General features: G+C 33.7%; 1 protein-coding gene across 1 annotated transcript in view; it reads left to right on the top strand.

Moving 5' to 3' along the window:
- Mcr (macroglobulin complement-related) overlaps window positions 1-11,796 on the top strand; it is a 559,952-nt gene extending 548,156 nt beyond the window's left edge. The window contains exons 19-30 of the mRNA XM_071587287.1: window positions 147-329; window positions 929-1,165; window positions 2,611-2,795; window positions 4,828-4,930; window positions 5,493-5,687; window positions 6,089-6,275; window positions 6,455-6,684; window positions 7,743-7,904; window positions 8,002-8,195; window positions 8,394-8,568; window positions 9,607-9,712; window positions 11,290-11,796. Of these exons, the coding sequence (XP_071443388.1) occupies window positions 147-329; window positions 929-1,165; window positions 2,611-2,795; window positions 4,828-4,930; window positions 5,493-5,687; window positions 6,089-6,275; window positions 6,455-6,684; window positions 7,743-7,904; window positions 8,002-8,195; window positions 8,394-8,568; window positions 9,607-9,712; window positions 11,290-11,498 (2,166 nt within the window). The 3' untranslated portion in view covers window positions 11,499-11,796. The remainder of the gene's footprint in view (window positions 1-146; window positions 330-928; window positions 1,166-2,610; window positions 2,796-4,827; window positions 4,931-5,492; window positions 5,688-6,088; window positions 6,276-6,454; window positions 6,685-7,742; window positions 7,905-8,001; window positions 8,196-8,393; window positions 8,569-9,606; window positions 9,713-11,289) is intronic.
- The last annotated feature ends 9,393 nt before the right edge of the window (window positions 11,797-21,189 follow it).

Raw genomic sequence — 21,189 nt, 5'->3', positions numbered from 1 at the left:
ATAACCAAATTTTCCCTTGCAATTTGTAGTATTTTGGTCTTTCTGCTTTTTACATATATTTTTTATTTCCTGCTTCAAAGACAATTAAAATTTATTACAATTTTTAGATGATTTACGCAAAACCTTTTCATTCTTGTATGTTTCAGGTACGCTCATATAATCCTCGGCTATCTTCTGGTGAACATCAATTTTTTGTGTGGATAGCTGCCCAGGAAGCAGCAATCATACATGTTCCAATTGTTCCCACAAGACTAGGTGATATATTTGTCACTATTACTGCTTCATCGCTTCTGGGAAAAGGCACAGTTACTAGGAAGTTGCATGTTGAGGTGAGGAAAAGGAAATAATGTGAAGTTTTATTCATTACTTAAGTCTAATGTTTCTCACAAAAATTTTTTGGCAGGTGATTATCATATTCAAATCATCCACCATTGAAAAATAACTTCCAAAGCCACTTCATTTCTCAATTAATCAAAATCCATTTATCAAGTATTTTTCTATTCATTTCAAATATCTTTCCTTTGTTAGAGAATTTTTTCACTTAGCATGAATATTCACTTAGTGTTGAACATAATATGAGTAATTTTCTTTTGCTGAAGTAACCCAATATTTGAATTTGTTGCAATTCCCTTCAGGTCATTTTATATCACTAATTCTCAAATCAAGGTAATAATAGATTTCTGGTAATCCATTATTGAAGATGGATAAAGGATTTAGCTCCTCTCCACACAATACTTTAATGCATTATTCAGCATTTCCCTCAAGAGGTATCAGGGACTGGGACTCAAAGATCTTGGGAACTTTGGCCGAATCATGTCTTTTTCCTTAAGTATTATTAAATTTACTTAAAATATTATTAATAAGTATTAAATAATAATTGCATCAGAATAAGTCATAATTATATGCATATAACGTTTAATCTTTTCAGGCTGATGGTTTACCACAACTTCGTCACCAATCGATACTCTTGGATCTCAGTAATCGTGCTTATATTTTCCAATATATGCATGTTAATGTCACAGAGACTCCAATTATAACATATGCTGAAGATCGCTACTACGTATATGGTTCCAATCGGGCATTTGTGTCTGTGGTTGGGGATGTAGTAGGACCAATCTTCCCTACTATGCCAGTAAATGCCACATCTCTACTTAATCTACCAATGGTAGGAACAAAAATTGATTTGTTATATTTTGCATATAAACATGCTGTCATAATATTTAGTTAAATACAATGAAGAAGTCCATATTTTCACTTAAGCAGTCTAATTTCCTGGTGAAAATTCTGGCTTTGCATTTAGTAGGTTCTAACAAGATTTAGCTAGATGTAGTACTAAACCAGCAGGATCCTGCAACAATTTAGTTAGAACCTGAAAAAACCCAGCAGGAAGCATACTTTTCTGAATGAATCAGAGAACATGATACTGGACTGGCTACATCCACCTGGATTTTGCTTTTCATTATTCACTGGGGCATGAATATTTCCTGCTACTTGCATCTTGCTAGATCGAGTTAGCCATAGCAGGTTCCTATCTTAATTTTCCTAATACATGCATAATATTCATGTGATTAACTCGAATTTCTCTATAGATCACATTAATTACGCATATATCTGGCTAGTCAAGTTGAATCCTGTTGGTCCAGCTGAAAGTGGCCAAAGTCCATGCACTAAGGCTGTGGTTCGTGCATGTAATAGTGTGAAACCAGTGAATTTCAATGGAATGAATATGAGTTCTTTAAAAGTACTATTATTTATTTCCAGTTTTTCCTTATCACTATACAGTAAATATAATGGTTGTATGCCCAGAATAATTTAGAGGAAGATGTTTATTAAAATTGTGGCCAATTAATGCCCTAAAATAATAAATCTCTTTTTTGTAAAGTACTGAAATCATTAAAGATATCCTCCTGTGAACAGTGTTTGACTACATTTTAAATCACTGCCTTTGCCTGCCTACACATATGCACACTCCATGCATATATATTGTATTGTGTAAAAGAAGAAAACTTGGGATATAATTGCTGATATCAAGTTAAACAAATCTTAATTAGAGAGTTGAACAGAAATATATTCTGTGATGGTCATTAAAAAAATAAAAGTGATCCATATATCAATAGCACTTACCTTAGGTGTCCCATTGAAATGTTGCATAGTTTATTTATAATTCTCTATTTGGTCATAACCAATGTAATGTATTATCTGCAACATTACATGACAGGTACTTTTATATTCTAAGAGAAATTTGCATTTCCCAGTTGTTTTCACACAAATCTTACTCACTGTGCTGGAATCCCTAGATTTTTTCATGTACTTATATTTTATTATATGTACTTATATGCATATATTTATTATATGTACCTAAGTTATAGCTGCTGATTTTAATGTCCAAATGTAGATTATTTAGCTGTAAGATGGTATTCATGATATCTTTTATTTAACTCTTGATAGAACCCATGCATTAAATAAAATCATTTTTGAGTGTATGGTTCCATTTGTAATGCAAAGGGAGTATTATTTTTTACCATTTGTTAAATAAGCTATTTTTATGAGCACCATGCATTCTTTGCTATGCTATTTTCTTCATTAATTTTTGTGTTATTGCAATTACAGGATTCAGCAGAGCAAAATATGTTCAGTTTTGCAGCTAATCTGTACACTACTATGTATATGCGCCTGATTGATCAAAGAAACAGGTCTCTTGAAAGACAATCTTTCCACCATATGAACATTGGATATCAAAGGCAGCTGTCCTTCATGGCACCTGATGGCTCTTTCACCCTCTTCCGTAGTGATTGGTTAGTAAGCCTTTTTATTTATACGCGATTTATATATCAGTATTGCTGATTTGCTTACTCCTAGTTTTAGAGTTAAGATATGCTCAACTGTTTTACGTTCAGAGGTTTTTCAAGCTTTCATGACTTGAGTGGCTCATCTATTTATTACAGCTTTTGTGTTAGAATTACCCCAATAACATCTTTAGCATCAAACTTTGGACCGGTATTGTTATATAATATGAAATATGACAATTGCAACTTTGTACTTGTTCCAAAAATTATGCTTAGAAGATTCACAGGATAGCTAAAAATGTTATAATTCATGCAATATTGTACATATATTGTCATTTCATTGTGTGCTTGATCACATAAGTTATTTTATTATATCTTCACTATGTGAAAATACCAACCTTTGGTATAAAATCAGATGGTAAACAAATTAATATAATGCTCATTATTTTGTATGCTCTGCATATTTAATATGTGGCACCAAATAGAAGAATTTCAGTTGAACTCTTTTACAGTAGGTATTATTCTTAAGGTATTGATTTAAGTACATGCCAGTTTTGCTATGATCTATGCACACTGGAACCTCCTACAACAAGCATAATTTGTTCTGGGATCTTTCTTGTAAAGTGAAACACTCATTTATTGAAACAATTTTTCCCATATAAATTTGTGTAAAATACAGTAATGTGTTCCATGCCAAAAAAAAATATTATTTACAAGGCTTATTTATAGAAAATCATGCATACATTGTTTAGGATTGTGGATCATCGTCATCTTTTCTTCTTTCATGGAATGAACGAACCCAGTATTTGAACTCAATTTAAAAAAAAGGAATTGAAATAATTAGTTTATTATTTATGATACATTCCTGATTCTCTTTTGCATGAAAGCGGTGAAGATACATTTGTTTTTGTCTGCATTAAAATATTTTGAGAAAAAATGACCCAACGTTATCATTAAATAAATTTGAAGCACACATAGCCACAGCCCTAATAGGGCAATTCTTTGGATGCATGACGCAACAATTTCCATGACCTCCATATCACATTTAGCCTGCTCTCCTGGGCTTGGCACTTCTTGAAGGCTCATGGAGTTTCTGAATGGTAAATAAACCGGGATTAAACTTTCAAAATGCCTCTTGTATTGGCACACTATAGCAGCATGAGGTGGTTTCTGTGGCTTGTGGCCTGGCAACGGATTCTCCTCTGCTGATACGTGTACATATATAAGTTTGCTTCAGCATCATCCTCTAGAAAAGACCATAATCATCACAATTAAAAACATGTTATGTTAGGTAACCTTCAGGATCTACAAACTTCTTGAAATCACCAATGAAGTTTTCTCCTGCCTTTCAGTGGGCTCTTGCTGCTTTGACACTCACAATGCTATGGATGCCAGTTCTTCTCTTGAAAACTTCTCAAACCACCCTCGGCTTCCGTTAAAAACTTCTTCGACCATTGATAATGCTAGCATCTTCTTGACAAGGTTGGCGAAAATCACTTTCGCCTTCTGACAAATGATATTCTGATTATTAGTGTCTCATTGCAACTGCTTTTTGTCTATTCATATGAGATGCAACCTTTCAACATCATTGAGAATGTCATCATTGCATAGATATTCTTTTCATTTCTTTTGAAGCATCTATCTCATTAATTTTGTCCTTTTTCTTGAGGAAAATGTAAATCACTGGAGTAGACTGATTGTTTGTGCATGCTAGATTAGCCATGCTCACACCTTGTTCTCACTTTGTGGTTATTTTGCTTTTCATGTCTACTGCTTTTTTAATTCTCTTGTGGCTTTTTCTTTGGAGACATTTTTAAAACTGTGCAAATAATATTATGAAGCTTTCATCGCTCATTATGTGAAAAATTTGCTCGTTAAGCGGGTCTTTTTTGGGCCAAATATGCTCGCTAAGCAAGGTTCCACTATATTTAAATTTATTAAAACATAAGAGTAGCTAAATTATTATCTCTCTCTATTGTGGAACTGATATTTTGCTTGTATTAATTGTAAATTTTAATATGGAGTTTTATTTTCTCTATAGGAACCAATCAGCATCTAGCGTTTGGCTGACTGCTTTCTGTGCTCGAATCTTCCAGGAAGCCAGCTTCTATGAATGGGAAAACTTCATATATATTGATCCAGAGGTATGTTTACTATTCTTATGTTAAGGAAAAGATCCATTGTTTTTCTTTTTACTGCATACTCTAGGTAAATATATTAGGCATATTATAATCCTGTCTCCTATTCCACAGTCATTCATAAGGTTTCGTACAATAGTTAACATGTGCTGATATTAGCTGTTTCTTTATATATTTATCTGTTATATATTTATCTCTACCACTAATGAATAGTGTGGAAGCAAAATAATGTAGAAGAAAATATTCCCCTTGAATTCCTTAATTTAAAATTATGGAAGTTAGAAATTATATAAATATGTGTGGGTGGGCTCAAAAATTAAAAACGTTTGTTGCCTGAATGCTTGATATATGAAGTCTTGGCAGCTTAAAGCCAAACTAATGATGTTCATGTGTTCCATGGAACAAATTTTATTTGTGGTTCCTTATTCAGTGTGCTAACTACCAATTTTTAAAGCAATACCTAGCCAAATTCACCCCATATAGCTGAAGTTGTGCAGTGGTTAGCTAATTGTTTGTTATCAAATGAATTATGCATGAATCAGTGTCTTTTTTTTTAAATAATTTCTAGGTCATTTCTAAGGCTGTCCGTTGGGTGTTGAAACACCAACTCCAAGAAGGCTCGTTTTATGAAACTACTTGGCTTCCAGATCGAAAAATGAATTCATCTTTGTCTTGGGGTCCTGATGATAAAGTGAAACATAGAAACATCACACTTACAGCTCATGTACTCATTATGCTTGAAATGGTCAAGGATCTGCCAGGGGTAAGCTCTAATCTAATGTGCCTTTATGTTTAATTTCAGTTTTGAATTTACTGCGGTGATTATTTTTTAAATGTTGCAAGTCACCTAATAGATCCTGCTAGGTAATTTTTACTGGAAGACTAATTGCAAAATTATTATTGAAAAGATCAACTCATGTTAGTCTGATGTAGATTGGATAATAACCCAGATCAATCTCATGTGCCAAAGTAGAAGAAAGTAATATCCTGGAAATTACCAATGAATATCACCGGCATCACTCTCATATAAATTTCTTGCCAATATTTGATGCACAAATTTGCCAATAATATTTAGGATACAAATATTACATCAAGTTTATATTTTATAATTTTGACTTAGTTCTGGAATATAAACTAATAATTAAAATTTATATTTACTTTCAGGGACTAGGCTCACAGGTTGCATTGGCTCAAGGAAAGGCAATGAAATGGCTTGAGAGTAACTTGAACCTTTTAGAAAAGAAGGGAAATGCCTATGAAGTTGCACTAGTGTCATATGCTCTAATGATAAGCAAATCTGCCTATGCAGAAGCTGCATTTGGAAACCTTGCAAGTCATGCAAGAGAGGAAGGTAGGCTCTCATTGTTCTAAAACAATGGATTATTTTAATTGTAGAGTTCCCATGGAATGGTCTCAAGTTATTTTTATGAGGAATAAATGCCAAAAATTTGAGCTTACAATTTCTCACAGTATCCTTTGGAATATTCCATTCTTTTTTCTGTGCATTGATTATCCATTTTGTTCCTGCAGGGGGATTGATGTATTGGGCTAGGGAGTCTGTGCCGTTGCCACCCTATAAGCTGGAAAACCAGAAGCCATTTTCACTTCCAAGGCTTCCCTATAAATACGATGCTAGCAACATTGAGGCAACTTCATATGCTCTTATGACATATGTGGCTCGCCAGGAGTTGATGGTAGATCCTATCGTCAAATGGTTAAATGCTCAGCGCCTAACCGATGGTGGCTGGGCCTCTACTCAGGTATAAGATAAAATATATATCTTTAGTTTTATTTTTTCTCTTTGCAAGGGTGGGTGTTGATATTTTATGAATACTATAGTCCATGTCTGGAAAATAGTCAATTCAAGTTCACAATGCTCCCACCTTCCCCTTTGTCCCTTGACCTCCGGTGTTACCTGAGGTATGGAGTGTATGGTAATGTGGTAGGCTGGATTTTCCTTGTTCACTTTTGTCCACTCAATTCATGCGGCACTTACATTGATACAATTATTCTCCACTTTTCTTTCGTCCTATGAATACCCTGGCCCCAACAGATTACCCAACTATCCCTTCTGGCATAAATGACCTCTGCTCTCAGTTGCCTCCCCTAATAGCTCCTACAACTACTGAGTGGTGAAATTAGGGTCACATATTATCTCACCCCAATTTTGCTGTTAGACTCCAAAATGTTCATATCCATTTTATGCTGTGGAGGGTATTGTAGAACATGACCAAAAAAATATCCGCAAACGTAGGGAAAAATGGAAAGAAAAATGACATATAAATGAAGGAGGAAAGTGTTGAAATGAAGACCACTAATTTCCCCGTCCAGCAACCGTATTCTACCCAACAAGACCGGTAAACTTGCAGTGGGATTGCATGAAAAATGGGTCAATGTTCTGATACAACCAGTCATGATTTTTTAAAATAAATTTTTGCAAATGCTGTCATCAATGGAATTTATTTCTTCCTATTATGCCCTTTACTCAGCATCTGAAGAATGTAATATATATTTTAAATGTCCTCCAGTTCACGGGAAAATCATTGAAAATGGGCAAATTTGGAAAAGGAATGATTATAATAAGCTATGAGAACATTAACCTATGCATTAGAGTGCACTTTTGTTAGATTCTCTAAGTATTAAAATGGAGGATGAACCATGATGCATATTTCAATGTTTTGAATATTACATAAAATTGAATTTAATAAGAGAAAATGTTCTTGTTTAATGTAAGATATTTAAAGCAGTGTAAGGTGCTATGTCTATGCTATCTTAGCGAGGAACTAACTGGTGAAAACTCTTACATCATAAAAAATAGGATACAGCCGCAGCAATGAAAGCACTGATTGAGTACACTGTTCGATCAAGACTTCGAGATGTTTCTCAGCTCACAATCTCTGTTGAGGCGACAGCTCTCCCTGGACAAGTGAAAACACTTCATGTGACCGATAGTAATTTGGCTCAGCTTCAGCGAATTGAAGTAAGTGCTCTTTTTAATTATCTATTAATGCACCATAATCAGCAGAGATATCATTGCTCTTTTATTTGCTTCTCCAAACTAATTCATGCTTTTCTAGATTCCAGAGGCATGGGGAACGGTTAAAGTTCAAGCCAAGGGTGCAGGTTATGCAATTCTTCAAATGTCTGTGCAGTACAATGTGGACATTCCACGTTTTCAGACTGACCCACCTGTTCCAGCTTTCTCTCTTTCCACACGCCCTCATTTTCATGGTCGTAACCAGTCTCACATTACATTCAGAAGTTGTGCAAGGTTGGTATATAATTTTGTTTTCTGTCTGTCTATGGTAATTTTATAAAGAATGGATGTGAAATTTTTTAAATAATCAAGGATATCTTGTGAAATAAAAAGTTAAATAAATGCATTCAAAATTTGGACAAGTACTAGTTAGATAAGTAATGAATAGATATATTTAGTTTCTGCAAAGCTAACAAAAATTTTATTATTTAGGTGGACTAACTTTGAGGAAAGTGAGCGCTCTGGAATGGCTGTGCTTGATGTCGCAATTCCCACTGGGTACATTATTCAACAACAAGATTTAGATGCATATGTGACATCAAAGCAAGTACCTCTCCTCCAGAGAGCCCGATTTTTAACCAAAAAAGTTGTCTTTTACTTTGATTATGTAAGTATCAAATATTAATGCAAATATTACTAAATATTAAGTTTTGTTGTCCAATGCTCATATTTGAGCAAGGAGACCATGCATTTCTGGATTGGTTTTGAAATCACTCCCTATGTTAAAATCTTTTTATAGAGCAAAAATTCCTTTGCTATTTAGAATTGCATGATGACATTTACATCAAATGTAAATAAGGTTTTGGAACCACTAATGGAAACATATTAATCTTATTGAAAGCGAAATCAATGACCAATAGGCGGTGCCAAATTTCTAATAATCAGACCTTAAGTGGTTGTGTTCTCATTAGATCCCATTGTATTAAAATTATCTCCTTACCTTCATTCAATGCTGTGTAATTGAACAAAAAGTGATTTATGAAATAGGTGGAATGGCTCATTTAAGACAGACTGCATTATTTAGCTCTTGCTAATAGATCCCCTATACACTCCCATTGCCTTCACAGCTTGTGTAATTATGTTCTTATGTTCATTTTCTATGTGCATTTTTTATTGGACTTTGAATGGCACATAGGAATGAATTTTATTGCTGCCACTACAATACTCCTTCACCCTTATGATACAGTCTGGTCAACTACCCATTCCGTAGCTATGTAGGTGAAAATGGTGACTTATTCTTCGTCATTACATTTCATAATGTAGAAGTTTCCCAGTGAATATATTGCAAAGAAAGAGGTTACTGATGCGATCAGTCAACACAAATACTGCACAATTTAAACCTTGCTACTTTGAGGTTAACTTGCATGTAAATTCTATGAATGTGGGTGGCTTAGGTTATATTAGAATTCATTTCCTTAAAAGGAATTGGTCAAAATTATTTCAAGCATCTCTTAAATTTCCATATAAAGGACATTATTAAGATTGCACATAGATAAGTAAATTATTTATTTTTGGAAAGAATACTCAAGTAGTTTGTTATTATATTGAAAATTTGATGCAGATTTGATTCAGATGTAAAATTATTAAGTTTTATGTATAATACCAATTATATAATGCTAATATTACATTTCTTTTAATTTTTCAGCTGGACAAACATGAAACATGTGTGAACTTCACGGTAGAACGATGGCACCCAGTTGCCAACATGTCACGATACTTACCAATTCGGGTTTATGACTACTATGCACCAGGTATGTGAAAGATAAGAAGTTATAATACCCATCTATATTTTTATGAGAATCATAGAGCTTTAATTTTATGCAACTGGAAATGTAGGCAATTATATGTGAACTGAAAGACTATTATTGTTTCATATATGAGGGCTGTTCAATAAAGAGTTGATCATAAATTTTTATTTGCATATTTTATGGTGCAAAATTTTAATTTTATGTTATGTTGTTAGCTTATAATGCAATGTACATGTGGTATAAGTTTAATTGATTTGACTCTTAGTCTGTTGCCAACTCTGCGGGTGGCACCCAATCAAATGTTCAGTGTTTCTGATAATGTTCCTTGCACCATTGGATGATCTTCTTTAACAGTGACAGTCGTGATGTTAATGTCTAATTTAGCAAGAGTAGTGGCTAAAGCCCCAGGTCATCCTTGCTTTGAAATTGCCTTCCAACATGAAAACTTTTAAACCAATTTTTAGCTATGTTATGAGGAGAAATGACTCTCTGTGAGCCTCTTACAGCATCACATTGGCCACAGCTAATGGTTTGTTCAGGCAAAAGTAAAATTTCAATTTATGTATGTATTATCTCAGTCATAATCGTAGAAAAACTGAGCATTTAAAAGTGCAAAAGTCTAGTCAATGAAAGTTGTACCACTTATATTAAATATTGCATATTAAAATTACAGTTAACATGAAATGAAAGTGTTGCAGATTAAATTATGTGAATTAAAAGAGTATGATCTTGCTTTGTAGAACATTCATGTATATTTTTTGGTGTTAGACTGCTCATTACTGATTCTTGTAATTCTTACTTTTTTTGTGTATCTGCCCATATTTATTTCAAAGAGTTAAGCAAAAACAAACATTCTCATCAAATACAGCAAATTATAGAGTCGCATGGAAATGCTCGAGCTCAGGCTTGGGTTTAAATTTAATTTCTCTTTCTGTTCAAACTGCATATTAACATTAAAAGCAAAACATTGAAGAAAGATATAATAAACACCAGCAATGGTAAGGTCTGAGTGTACTATATTAAATAAGGTTAGGGCATCAGTCAAAATTATGTATACTTTTGATACATGTGGACATTTTTAAAAAGAAAATCCCAATCTTAGTCTTCATATTTCTTCAATTTGGTAACATTGCTACATTTTACAACTTGACTCATTCTAGAAGAAGAAAATATGCCTTTGCATCCCCTCCCTCCACCAGTTGAAGGATCAAGTCATGAAAAATCATTTCCTTGTGAAAACAATGTTGCTGCTCCTTAAACCTGTGTTTAATGAGCTTAAGTAAAGGAATAAATTTTTACCATTCAATTTTTCAAAATTAAAATTATCGTTCCATAAATAAAAATGTAAATTTAGAAGCAGCATGAGAATTAGTTTTAGTAGGTTACATAATAAGGCTCCTGAGTTAATAAAATTATTGGCATAGAAAATAATTTATACTGCACTTAAATACTTGAAACAGTAAAATTGATTGTGTAAATAAATGTTTCAAAAATAATCAAATATAGACTGTAATATCACTACTATGGCATTACTACATTTATCTCTAATCAATCTTATGTGATAATTTTTTTCTTTCCAGAGCGTTTCAATGAAACAATATTTGATTCCTTATCCACATATTTGCTCAACATCTGTGAAGTTTGTGGTAGCAGCCAGTGTCCTTATTGCCCCATTTATAATGGGGCTGTGCCTTCTCTTCGTGTTTTAAAAGAACAATCTTCATTTGCCCTGATTTTATCATTGAGTATTGCTTTTATCTGGCGTAGCCCTCACTTATTTATCCTCTAATGGATGACCATGTGAGAAATCACTTCATTGAGACTAATACCCTTCACTTGATGAAGCAGGGTAATAAATTCATCCTTGTTAAACAGAGCACATCTAAATGATTGTGGTGCTGTGATAGCGAACATAATCCATAAATACAGTATTGGATAGTTTGAATGTTCGGATTTTCTAAATCTAGGATGTGATTCATATTGATGAGTTAAGATATTTTGTATTGAAAAATAAATGTACACACTGTATCACAAAAGTTCGTTTGTAAAGGTGGCCAAGTGTGAGATAAATTTGAAATGTAACTACATGCATTACCTCATTAATCATCTAATTTGTACATTTAAATAGGAATGGCACTTATCATCATGTATGCAAAATGAGAACTTGGTTGCAAAACGAAGAGTATATTAATTGGGTTTTTTTTCTTCAGGGCACCCTGAAGAAAAGTAATGGTTTCATATATGTACTATTATTTAGATTTTTGGAGGAGTTTGATAAGGAATGATGACGGCGGTTGTATTTTTTCCCCAAGTTGGTGAATTGTGACCATTTATTATCTGACAGAAAAATTAAGTAGTAATTAATAAGTCACGCTAATGTTAGAAGCATTAAGTGGAAAATAAGTTCTAATATAAATGTTTCCAAAACTAGTGAAATCAAGGGAATGTGCAAAGACATTTCATATTGTGAAACACCTGAATAATTGAGTAATGCTCTGTACTTGTAATGGCAAGCACACCTGTTCTATGTGATTTTGTTGAAGAGAGATTGTTGTTACACTGATAGCAGTGAACTGAAGACCACATGGCAGTAGTGAGCATAAACATTTTCTTTTTATATTTTTACCACACAAGTGATTGAGTATCATTTAAGCCATTGTGATTGACTGCTCGAATCTACTTAAGAGTAATATTTTTAAGAAAGCTAAAAATTGATTTCCATTAAGAGCATCCTTCTTTGAAATTCTTACTGGGATTGAAATCAATGGTAGTAGTACACTTTTCATTGAGATGTCCTTTCTTCTGTTATCACATACATATATTTTGTCCTAGACTTTTTGTCTATTTGAAAAATCAATTTGTATGCATAAATATAAAGTATGCTGTTGCATTCTTCACCTTCAGGGGAAAGCCCTAACCTCCTGAAAACCATTTGCTATAATTTTAAAATGTTATTTCATCATACTCGAAAGAGATAGCAAGAATATTCTTTTAGGGGGTATTTCTGTTAATGCAAAGACTTTCAAAAAAAAATGCTCTTAGTTTCCTAAAATTATTTTCACTCGTCTCCTTTGAGACAAATTATGGTTGTGAGTAAGTAATTCTTCTTAGGTTCTGAACCGGAAAAAAATAAATGCAATCTAGCCCCATTTCATGAGTGTTAGAAGCCATATCAGCTAAAATATATTATTGCGTAAGAAAACTATATTCATTTTAAATTGTCATCATTTGAGAAAATAAGGAAAAGTTACTCTTATTAACTTCAATAATACCTAGGTGAGTGGATGATGAATAACTCATTTCAACTGTGGCATGCTATGTTTAATTTTCACCTCACTGTAAATTGTCAGTAGGTATGTTTGAAATATTTAGAAAATTTGTTAACTGGTGTGAAATTTTGTTGTTTATTTTTAAGTAGCTGAAACCAAAACTATTTTAATGGTTTCTCTAGGTAGACTTACTTTGTTGTATGAAGAATATATTTCATTAATATTAGGAACTACTTGTTAGTTTCTCATTTTTGAAAGTATGATTTTATAATTTCAATATAAAAAGGGGAAAATGAATGAAAATGTTCGCATAACTCATCAAACATGAGCTACTATCATATTATGTATATTCCCTTGGAACTGCCAAAATTTTGCATTTATGTGTTTACAGATATAATTTTTAAATGGCCTAGCAGAAAATGTGTGGTTAATGTAAGCATGTGGTTTGTTGCTGATTTCATCCTGTATAAAGAAAATTGGCCTAGATTTTATAAGGTAATATTTTAAAATCTTAGATTTTTTTCAGCCTGATATTACTTTAAGGTTTCATTCAAGCAAAACAGTTTTAAGATCTTTAATGTTAGGTGTGTATGAAGAAATGATTAATCAGATGTAAAACCTCAAAATACTTAATTTATCCATAACAGTTTTTAAGGGGACTTGAAAAGACGTGAGGCTGAAAACACCGATATGTCTAGAGGAATCACATTATTTTGGCATAGGTGCATTTTTTTGATCATGAAAGTATGCTCCTGCAAGTAGATGTATAGGGGTTCTTAATTATATGGATAAATTTTTGTGTTAATTTACTTAAGTGGAAATTTTTATTTACGATGCTAAGCTTTTATTATTACCCTTGTGGCATTATAATCATTTTGATCCACCTACAAGGAGGATCTTAACTCACAAGTTGTTTGAATGATGACCTCATGCCGTCCAGCATTTTCATTTTATTTTATTTAAATTTTGTTTGACTTACTTTTTGTTGACTAAAGTAATATATTTATGGCATTTTATGTCATTGATGGTTGACATGATGTTTTAATACAGTATGTATGAATAGCATTTACATATTTAAGTAGGCTTTTTATCATCTGGGGTGACAGAAAAAATAATAGCTCCAAAAAAACTAATCCTGTATAATCCATTCTCCATTAGATTACAGATTCCTTATTCAATGGAACCAAATTTGATTTTTACATATTCAGCCAAAGAAAATCAGTAAGCTTAGGTTTAAGATGTTTTCATTCAAATTATAAACCCAGGAAACTATGTCTCTTAAAATTCCTAATTATTTTCATGCCACATGTTTGTGCATGTGTGATTTGTAAAAAAGTAAAGTGTATCTCACCAGTATCACAGATGGGATTGAATGTTTATAATATACATAAAAATGGATCCATGAACCGTCAAAATTAATCACACTTTCTTTCTAGAAACTTCAATGCCTAGTATACTTAATAATGTGATATTTAAAAAACTGCAACCAAGACTGGATTGGTAAAACTATGCAATATGCTTGACTGAGTTTTGTGTGTAGTTTTTAAAGGATTTTTTTATCTCAATCCCAGATTATTGAAAGCCTACTGTACCTGTTTTTTTATAGCCTGGAAAGGATGTGTTTTTAATGCAGTATTTGAGAGGGTCTCTCAAATCGTGTGTATGAATTAACAAACCACATTGAGCCAATGTGGAATATTTGTTCTGTAAACCTGCTAATGTTAATTCCATTTTAGTGTATATATTGCTATGTAGTTGCTTTTTTATAAAGGTCTTGATGGCCAAATGAAAAAGCCATTACCTATTTCAAGTTTATGAAATCATTGAATGTGACAGGGAAATAACAAGAGAGCAATTCATTTTACTGATAACTGTGGCTATTATTTCATTTCCTGAGGGTTGCTCATCTTCTAATGAATATGTGAATGAAATGTTGTAAAATTGAATGGATTAGGTGTTGAAAATAAATAATTTTTTAGATAGATGTGACTTTTATGTCCATTCTCTTGCCAAAATTCTTTTCTACTGGCACCTTTGTAGGTATCAACGTTTATTTCTAAGAAATAAGCTCCATCAAATTCTTGATATTCCTCTGCAATATAATGTGGATCCGAATCAAGGGGAAACAAAACCATTTCAGTTATACTTAATCAATATACGAGTCTTACATCTCACTAACAACAAAATTCAAATATGCACCACTCACAAAACTACATGTTTTGACAAAACTTTATTTGATAATGGCTATTATTAGTACAGGGATCCTTAATTTAATGACTTCATAAACCATTAATACCAAAACCCCCATGAATCCAAAATAATCACTGTAAAAACTAACTAGCGACATTCATTAAATAGAATACTGTAAAAATCTCTCTTGCTTGTTTTTAGTAACTCTAACTTAGTCACCAAGTTAATTCTCAAAATAAAGGGCAAATTTGTTAAGCAAAGGGAACAGTTGGTAGTCTTAAATTTTTAAAATTATTGATCAACTAATGAACAATCCAAAATGTTGTGGGAAAATATAAATTTATTAATAGTAGTATTACTGAGTGTAATATTGAATTTAAAGACCTAGTTTTGTTTTTTTGTGAGGTTTCATCGGTATTTTATTGGTTGACCATCACTCTACTGGAAATCATCCCTGGACAATCACACTTGAATTCCTTCAAGTAATAAATGATTTTTGAATATTGCAGATTGAGATCTGGATGATGCGGTGGATAAAACACAGTCTTCCCACCCAGAGAGCCCAGGTTTGAATCCTGGAGGTGGCTGATATTTTTTCTGTGGTATCCTGATCCCTAATTGAGGCGCTAAAGCACTTTGAATGAGTACATCATTCATTAAATGTGACATTAAGCTGTGGACCCCTTGGTGCCTTTCGTTAAGAGTAGCCTTAAGCCGATGCTGGGTTTCTCTCCACCCTTCCTCCTTTCCTATCCATCCCTAAAGGCAGAAATGACCTCAGCTGTCAATTGCCTCCCCTACAACTACTAAATTATTGCAGATTTTAGTTGGTGGAAACAATTGGCTGTCAAATCTTGATTATCCTTGGTGGAACTAAACCTAAATGGAAGAGGGGGTTTCGGCTTCATTCTGTAAATGCTGATTATTTGTTTATCTATCTTCCATCTCCTAATATGGACTAATCTCTGAAAAATTCAAACAACTGCGGGAAATACAAAGACAGTTACTTTTATTAACATCATCTGCTTATTGGTCCTGAAATGTAGAAATTTCATAGAGTTTAAATTTGCCGACCCCGTTGGCGGCGGGGTAACGTCCTCGTCTGCCATTCCAAGGGTCGCGGGTTCGATTCCCGCCTGGGTGAATTTTCCTCCACCTAGGGCTTGGGTGTTTGTAAATGTGATCATTGTTATCGTTGTTAATAGTTCGATGTAAAGGCCAGAATGTGCTGTTTTCGGACTTATACTGAATAAATAAATAAATAAATAAATAAATTGTGATCAAGGTGCCTGACTTCGACACTGTGAAATTATGACATTTCCTCAACCGCATTTCATAGGTTACAGATTGTTGACATAGTCCATTAACTTCAGAGGCTATGATATAGGAATGTTGGTAGTTGACTGCACAAAAAATATTATAAATTCTAATCCATTCTTCTCTCCAAGAGGCATAGTATCAAAAAAGATAATACATTTTTGCTCTAATGCGTTCAAAGGGGCTTTGTGGCAAATGAGCACTCACCCGATCCAAAGGGGAGGTTTCCCCACTCTTTCCCATCTACTGCAAGCATTATTGTTGGGAGAGGACAGTGTTCAGTATTTTCAGTCTGCTTTGTCAGCTTGACTTTTTTATTTGTTTTTAACATCCTTTTAGCTTGACAATTTGAAAAAAGGGTGACTTTACCTGTTTTACTTAGATAATCATTTTGAAACCTCTGTTTTAATCATTAATATCTTAACTGCTTTAGCAAACCAAAATATTTGATTTGCTAGCTTTCAGTAAATTATTCTTAATAGTGCTTGTCTCTGCATTTCTGGGTTGTCCCTCCATGTTAGTTGTCTTCAGGTGATAACAGTTTTGCTGGCCAGCCTGCCTGCATCATCAGGTTGAAAGTGAATAACCTGAAGATGAAGGCAGGGTCGCCAGCAAAACGGTCATCACCTTAAAACAACTAACGCAAATGGAGAACTCAGAAAGGCAGACAAGCAGTTCAATGATGCATTTACCTTCATACGAATTTTATTCTTAATAATGTTCCACAACAGCTAACATATCAGCATTTTTGATCGTCCATGGCAAGGTAATGAAGAGTCGGGCTGATAGGATATCTTATGTAATCGGGACTTCTAACTTAGGCCAAATGGGAATATTATTTCTTGGAAGGTTTTCATTGGGTAATGATAAGTTATCACTGGCCATAGAAAACCTTCCAAGAAATAATACTATAAATGTAAGTACTTAATGTTTTTAACTTTGATGTAAAGGCCAGAGTTTTTTAAAAATTTAAACGTTGATATTTTTGAGAATCTAATTTCAAAAGATGCCTATGAACTCTCTCATTGTATAATAGAGTTTTAAGAGCTAAAACATAGTTAAATTATTTTGCTGCTCTAGGGGACTTCATTGTTTCAAGGTCATTGGATTTGTGTGTAGTATTATTAACAGAGTTGTATAAAATATAGACATAAACTAAAATGCTTTTCTGAGGACAACCAGAGATATCTCATTATCACCTGATGGTATTGTTCTCGTCATTTTAACTTCAAATTACATCTTATCTCCACAGTCAAAATTACCATCTATTCCTCATGGTATATCCAATTTCCAGTCACTTGAATTGGATGATTTTTACTATATTTGAATTAATTATTCACATTGTGCATTTATTTCATTTGTCTATAATCATTAGTAGATAAACAATATTTTTTTGATTCCTCAGAAAGTTACCATTTATCATATCATTCATTTTAATACGCACCTCACACTTGTATTTTACCATTCAGTATATTTTTCAAAGAGTGAATTTTCACTAGACGTTGATTTCAAAGAATATAGCTTGTGAACAATGTGTGAAGATTTAATTTGAGATGTGGAGTTGCCTTTAAGTACACACTTGATTAGTATTGAATTTCCATTGTACATGGGGAGGAGTTAAGGAAACACAATATGAGCTCACATCAAAGTCACTAAGGAGAGGATGAAGCATTTAACTTTGCCTACTTGCAACCAAAACGTCATTTCTCTCAGACAATAATTTGTAACTAGAAAGATCCTTTTAATATGTCAAAACAAAAAGTTCACATTGATTTACTCTTTACAATGGAATATAGTGATCACTTGGTATATATAATTAATTAATGACTGCTAATGTTAAATGACCCAAATAAGTGTAAGGACTGGTCAGTTGTCAGAAATTTTCAGTTCCTAAAAACTGAGCTATGTTACAGTCATAACTGATGATATTTATTTTGCTAATTGTTCCAAAATATGATCACCCTTAAAGGTCCTTGCAAATGACATTGTGGCTGAGAGCTTTGAGATTTATTTCTGTTTTTGACGTCCACTTATTCATGGGTTTCAAAATTATCATTAATACTGGAAAAATCTTCCTTAATTTCAGTCACACTTCCTATATTTTCAATTGATGTCTTACTACTAATGCTATCTTCTTCATCTCCTTCTAAACATTCAAGGGGTATATCAATTTCTTCTGTAAGTAAATTCACTTCAACTGTCTCAGATTCAGAAGTTTTATCTTGATCATTTCCGTCATGTTCCTAATGTGGAAAAGTGTCAATAAACTAATTATAATGTATTAAACTGAATATAAAATGCTATTAGGAATAGATATTTAATAATAAATGTGTGCAATATATATTATACATTTGATATCACGACTGTGTTATCAATAATATTTTTACCATTTGCAAGGAAGTAAAGTTACTTAAACTAGATTAGAATGTGAAACCTAATTCATGTTTCAATTAATCTGACTTCTACAATTCTGTCTATGGTATGCTACGTGAATATTGTACAGGTTTCAATTTATATCAGCGGTTAATCATGATTGCAACAAATGCAAAACACAAGTAATTGCAATTTCAGAGAGTAAATCTATGAGCTGAATTGTTGGCATCTAGCCTTAAATAATCTCATTTTGACACAAAGACTGTATATTTCTCATCATATCCTAACTCATTCATTGGCTTGAACATATTTATTTAGATTATACACATTTTTTCCTCTATGAAATACCTCAGTGACAAATTATTTTTACGTCATGGGTAGATAATTCAATCTCACTACAAGATAGGTGTTGGTAGGGAGATGGAGTTATATAGGGAAGTATCCTGAATGCAAGGTAATTGCAGAAAAAGCAAAAACTACTGCAACAAATTTCTGAAGTAAAGTCCCCTGTACTAGCACAAGCTAATTGTGTGAAGTACTAATTTTCATAGCTACAGAATATAAAAATATTACATTTATTTGCTGAAAAATGAGGCCTACCATTGTAATTTTCATGAAGTATAGTGTGATTTGCCAGTCAATTCTCTAATTAGCATTGGGTTAGGTAATCTACCGGTTAAGTTAGGTTTTTGGATGGACACAGCTACTGGATAAATATTTTGTCACTCCTAACAAAACACAAAATCCAGTATCCTACTCTACATCAGCTCCCTCTTCATCTCTGAGTACTTTCTTCCTCCCTTCATCCCACCCCATCTTCCTCTCTTCGCCCACCATACCAAGTACTTCCTCATTTGTTTTCTTCTCTATCCATTTCACCTTCTCCATCCTTCTCAACGCTCAGATTTCAAAAGACTCCAATCTACGTATATCCTCCCGCTTCCTTGGCCACGTTTCCGCGCCGTACATATCCACGCTCCATATCAAAGTTTTCACGAGTCTTTTCTTAATATCCTTACTCAACGTCCCCGTCATCAACTCCCTCCTCCTTGTGAATGACTCTTTGCCGACCACAATTCTTCTCCTTACGTCCCTACTACTTTGACCGTGTTGGTCCAAAACACTACCGAGATACGTAAACTGTTCTACCTGCTCTAGTTTTTGTCCTCCTACTTTAATGTTAAGCTTAGCCTTTTTCTTTCTGGAAAATCGCATAACCTTTGTTTTATTAATATTGATTCTCATCCCATACCTGGTGCACTGAATTTCCAATTCAATCAGCAATACTTGCAGCCCCTTGGCTGACTGACAAACTAAAGCTTGGTCATCAACAAACCTAACTGATTTTACGAATTCCCCAACCACTTTCATTCGTACCTCCAGTTCTTCCTATGCCTCTTTAATAATTTCCTCTACATACAGGTTGAACAGCAGTGGTGATAATGGGCAACCCTGCTTTACACCTCTTCCTAACACTGCCCATCCGGACTCCCCGTTCCCCACTCGCACCTGAGCAGTCTGAGACATGTACAGGTTGAGGATGTACAGGCTCCTTCCCTCCAGTATATCCCTATTTTCTTCAATACACTCATTAGTTTTTCCCAATTCACTCTATTCATTATATATTCCTCTCGATTAATAATCTCATTACTGCAATGGCATCACGCATACCTCTCCCCTTCCTAAGCCCAAACTGATCATCCCCTAAGTAATCATTTGCCCTACTCTCTATCCTTTTGTTTAGGATCCTAAGAACAACTTTAGCTGCATGGGATATCAAACTTATTGTCCTATAGTCCTCACAAGATGTAGCCTTAACCTCTTTTGGAATAGGAACTAAAGCTTATCTCACAAAGTCTTCCGGCCAGATTCCTTCCTCATAGATGCTACAAATCAGCCCATATAGCCTCTTCCACATTTCCCTAAACATTTCAGTAGTCCCGCAGGAATGTTATCCACCCCCACAGCCTTATTTAGTTTCATATCCCTTAATGCCCTTTCTATCTCATCGTCGAGTATACCTGGACCTAAGCAGTCTTCCTCTCCTTCACGTTCCTTTTCTATGTCTAACTTTGTTGGTCTTTGTTCTTTACTATACAGTTCTTCTATATATTGCTTCCATCTCTCTAGGATCTTTCCGGCATCAACTATTACCTTACCCGCCTTATTTCTAACTGCTATCGTTGATCTCCCATTCTTACTTCCCGATAAAGATTTAACTTTGCTATACAGCGCACCAATTTCAATCTTCCTCTGCAAACTTTCCATATCCTCACATTCCATCTTCCTCCATGCTTTTTTTGCTTTATCTGTCGCCCGCCTCAATTTATT

Source organism: Hetaerina americana, unplaced genomic scaffold (assembly GCF_022747635.1).
Source record: "Hetaerina americana unplaced genomic scaffold, ioHetAmer1.1.p SCAF_3, whole genome shotgun sequence".
NCBI lineage: Eukaryota > Metazoa > Arthropoda > Insecta > Odonata > Calopterygidae > Hetaerina > Hetaerina americana.
The sequence above is the reverse complement of the archived record's forward strand: the minus strand, read 5'-3'. Positions and strand labels throughout refer to the sequence as shown.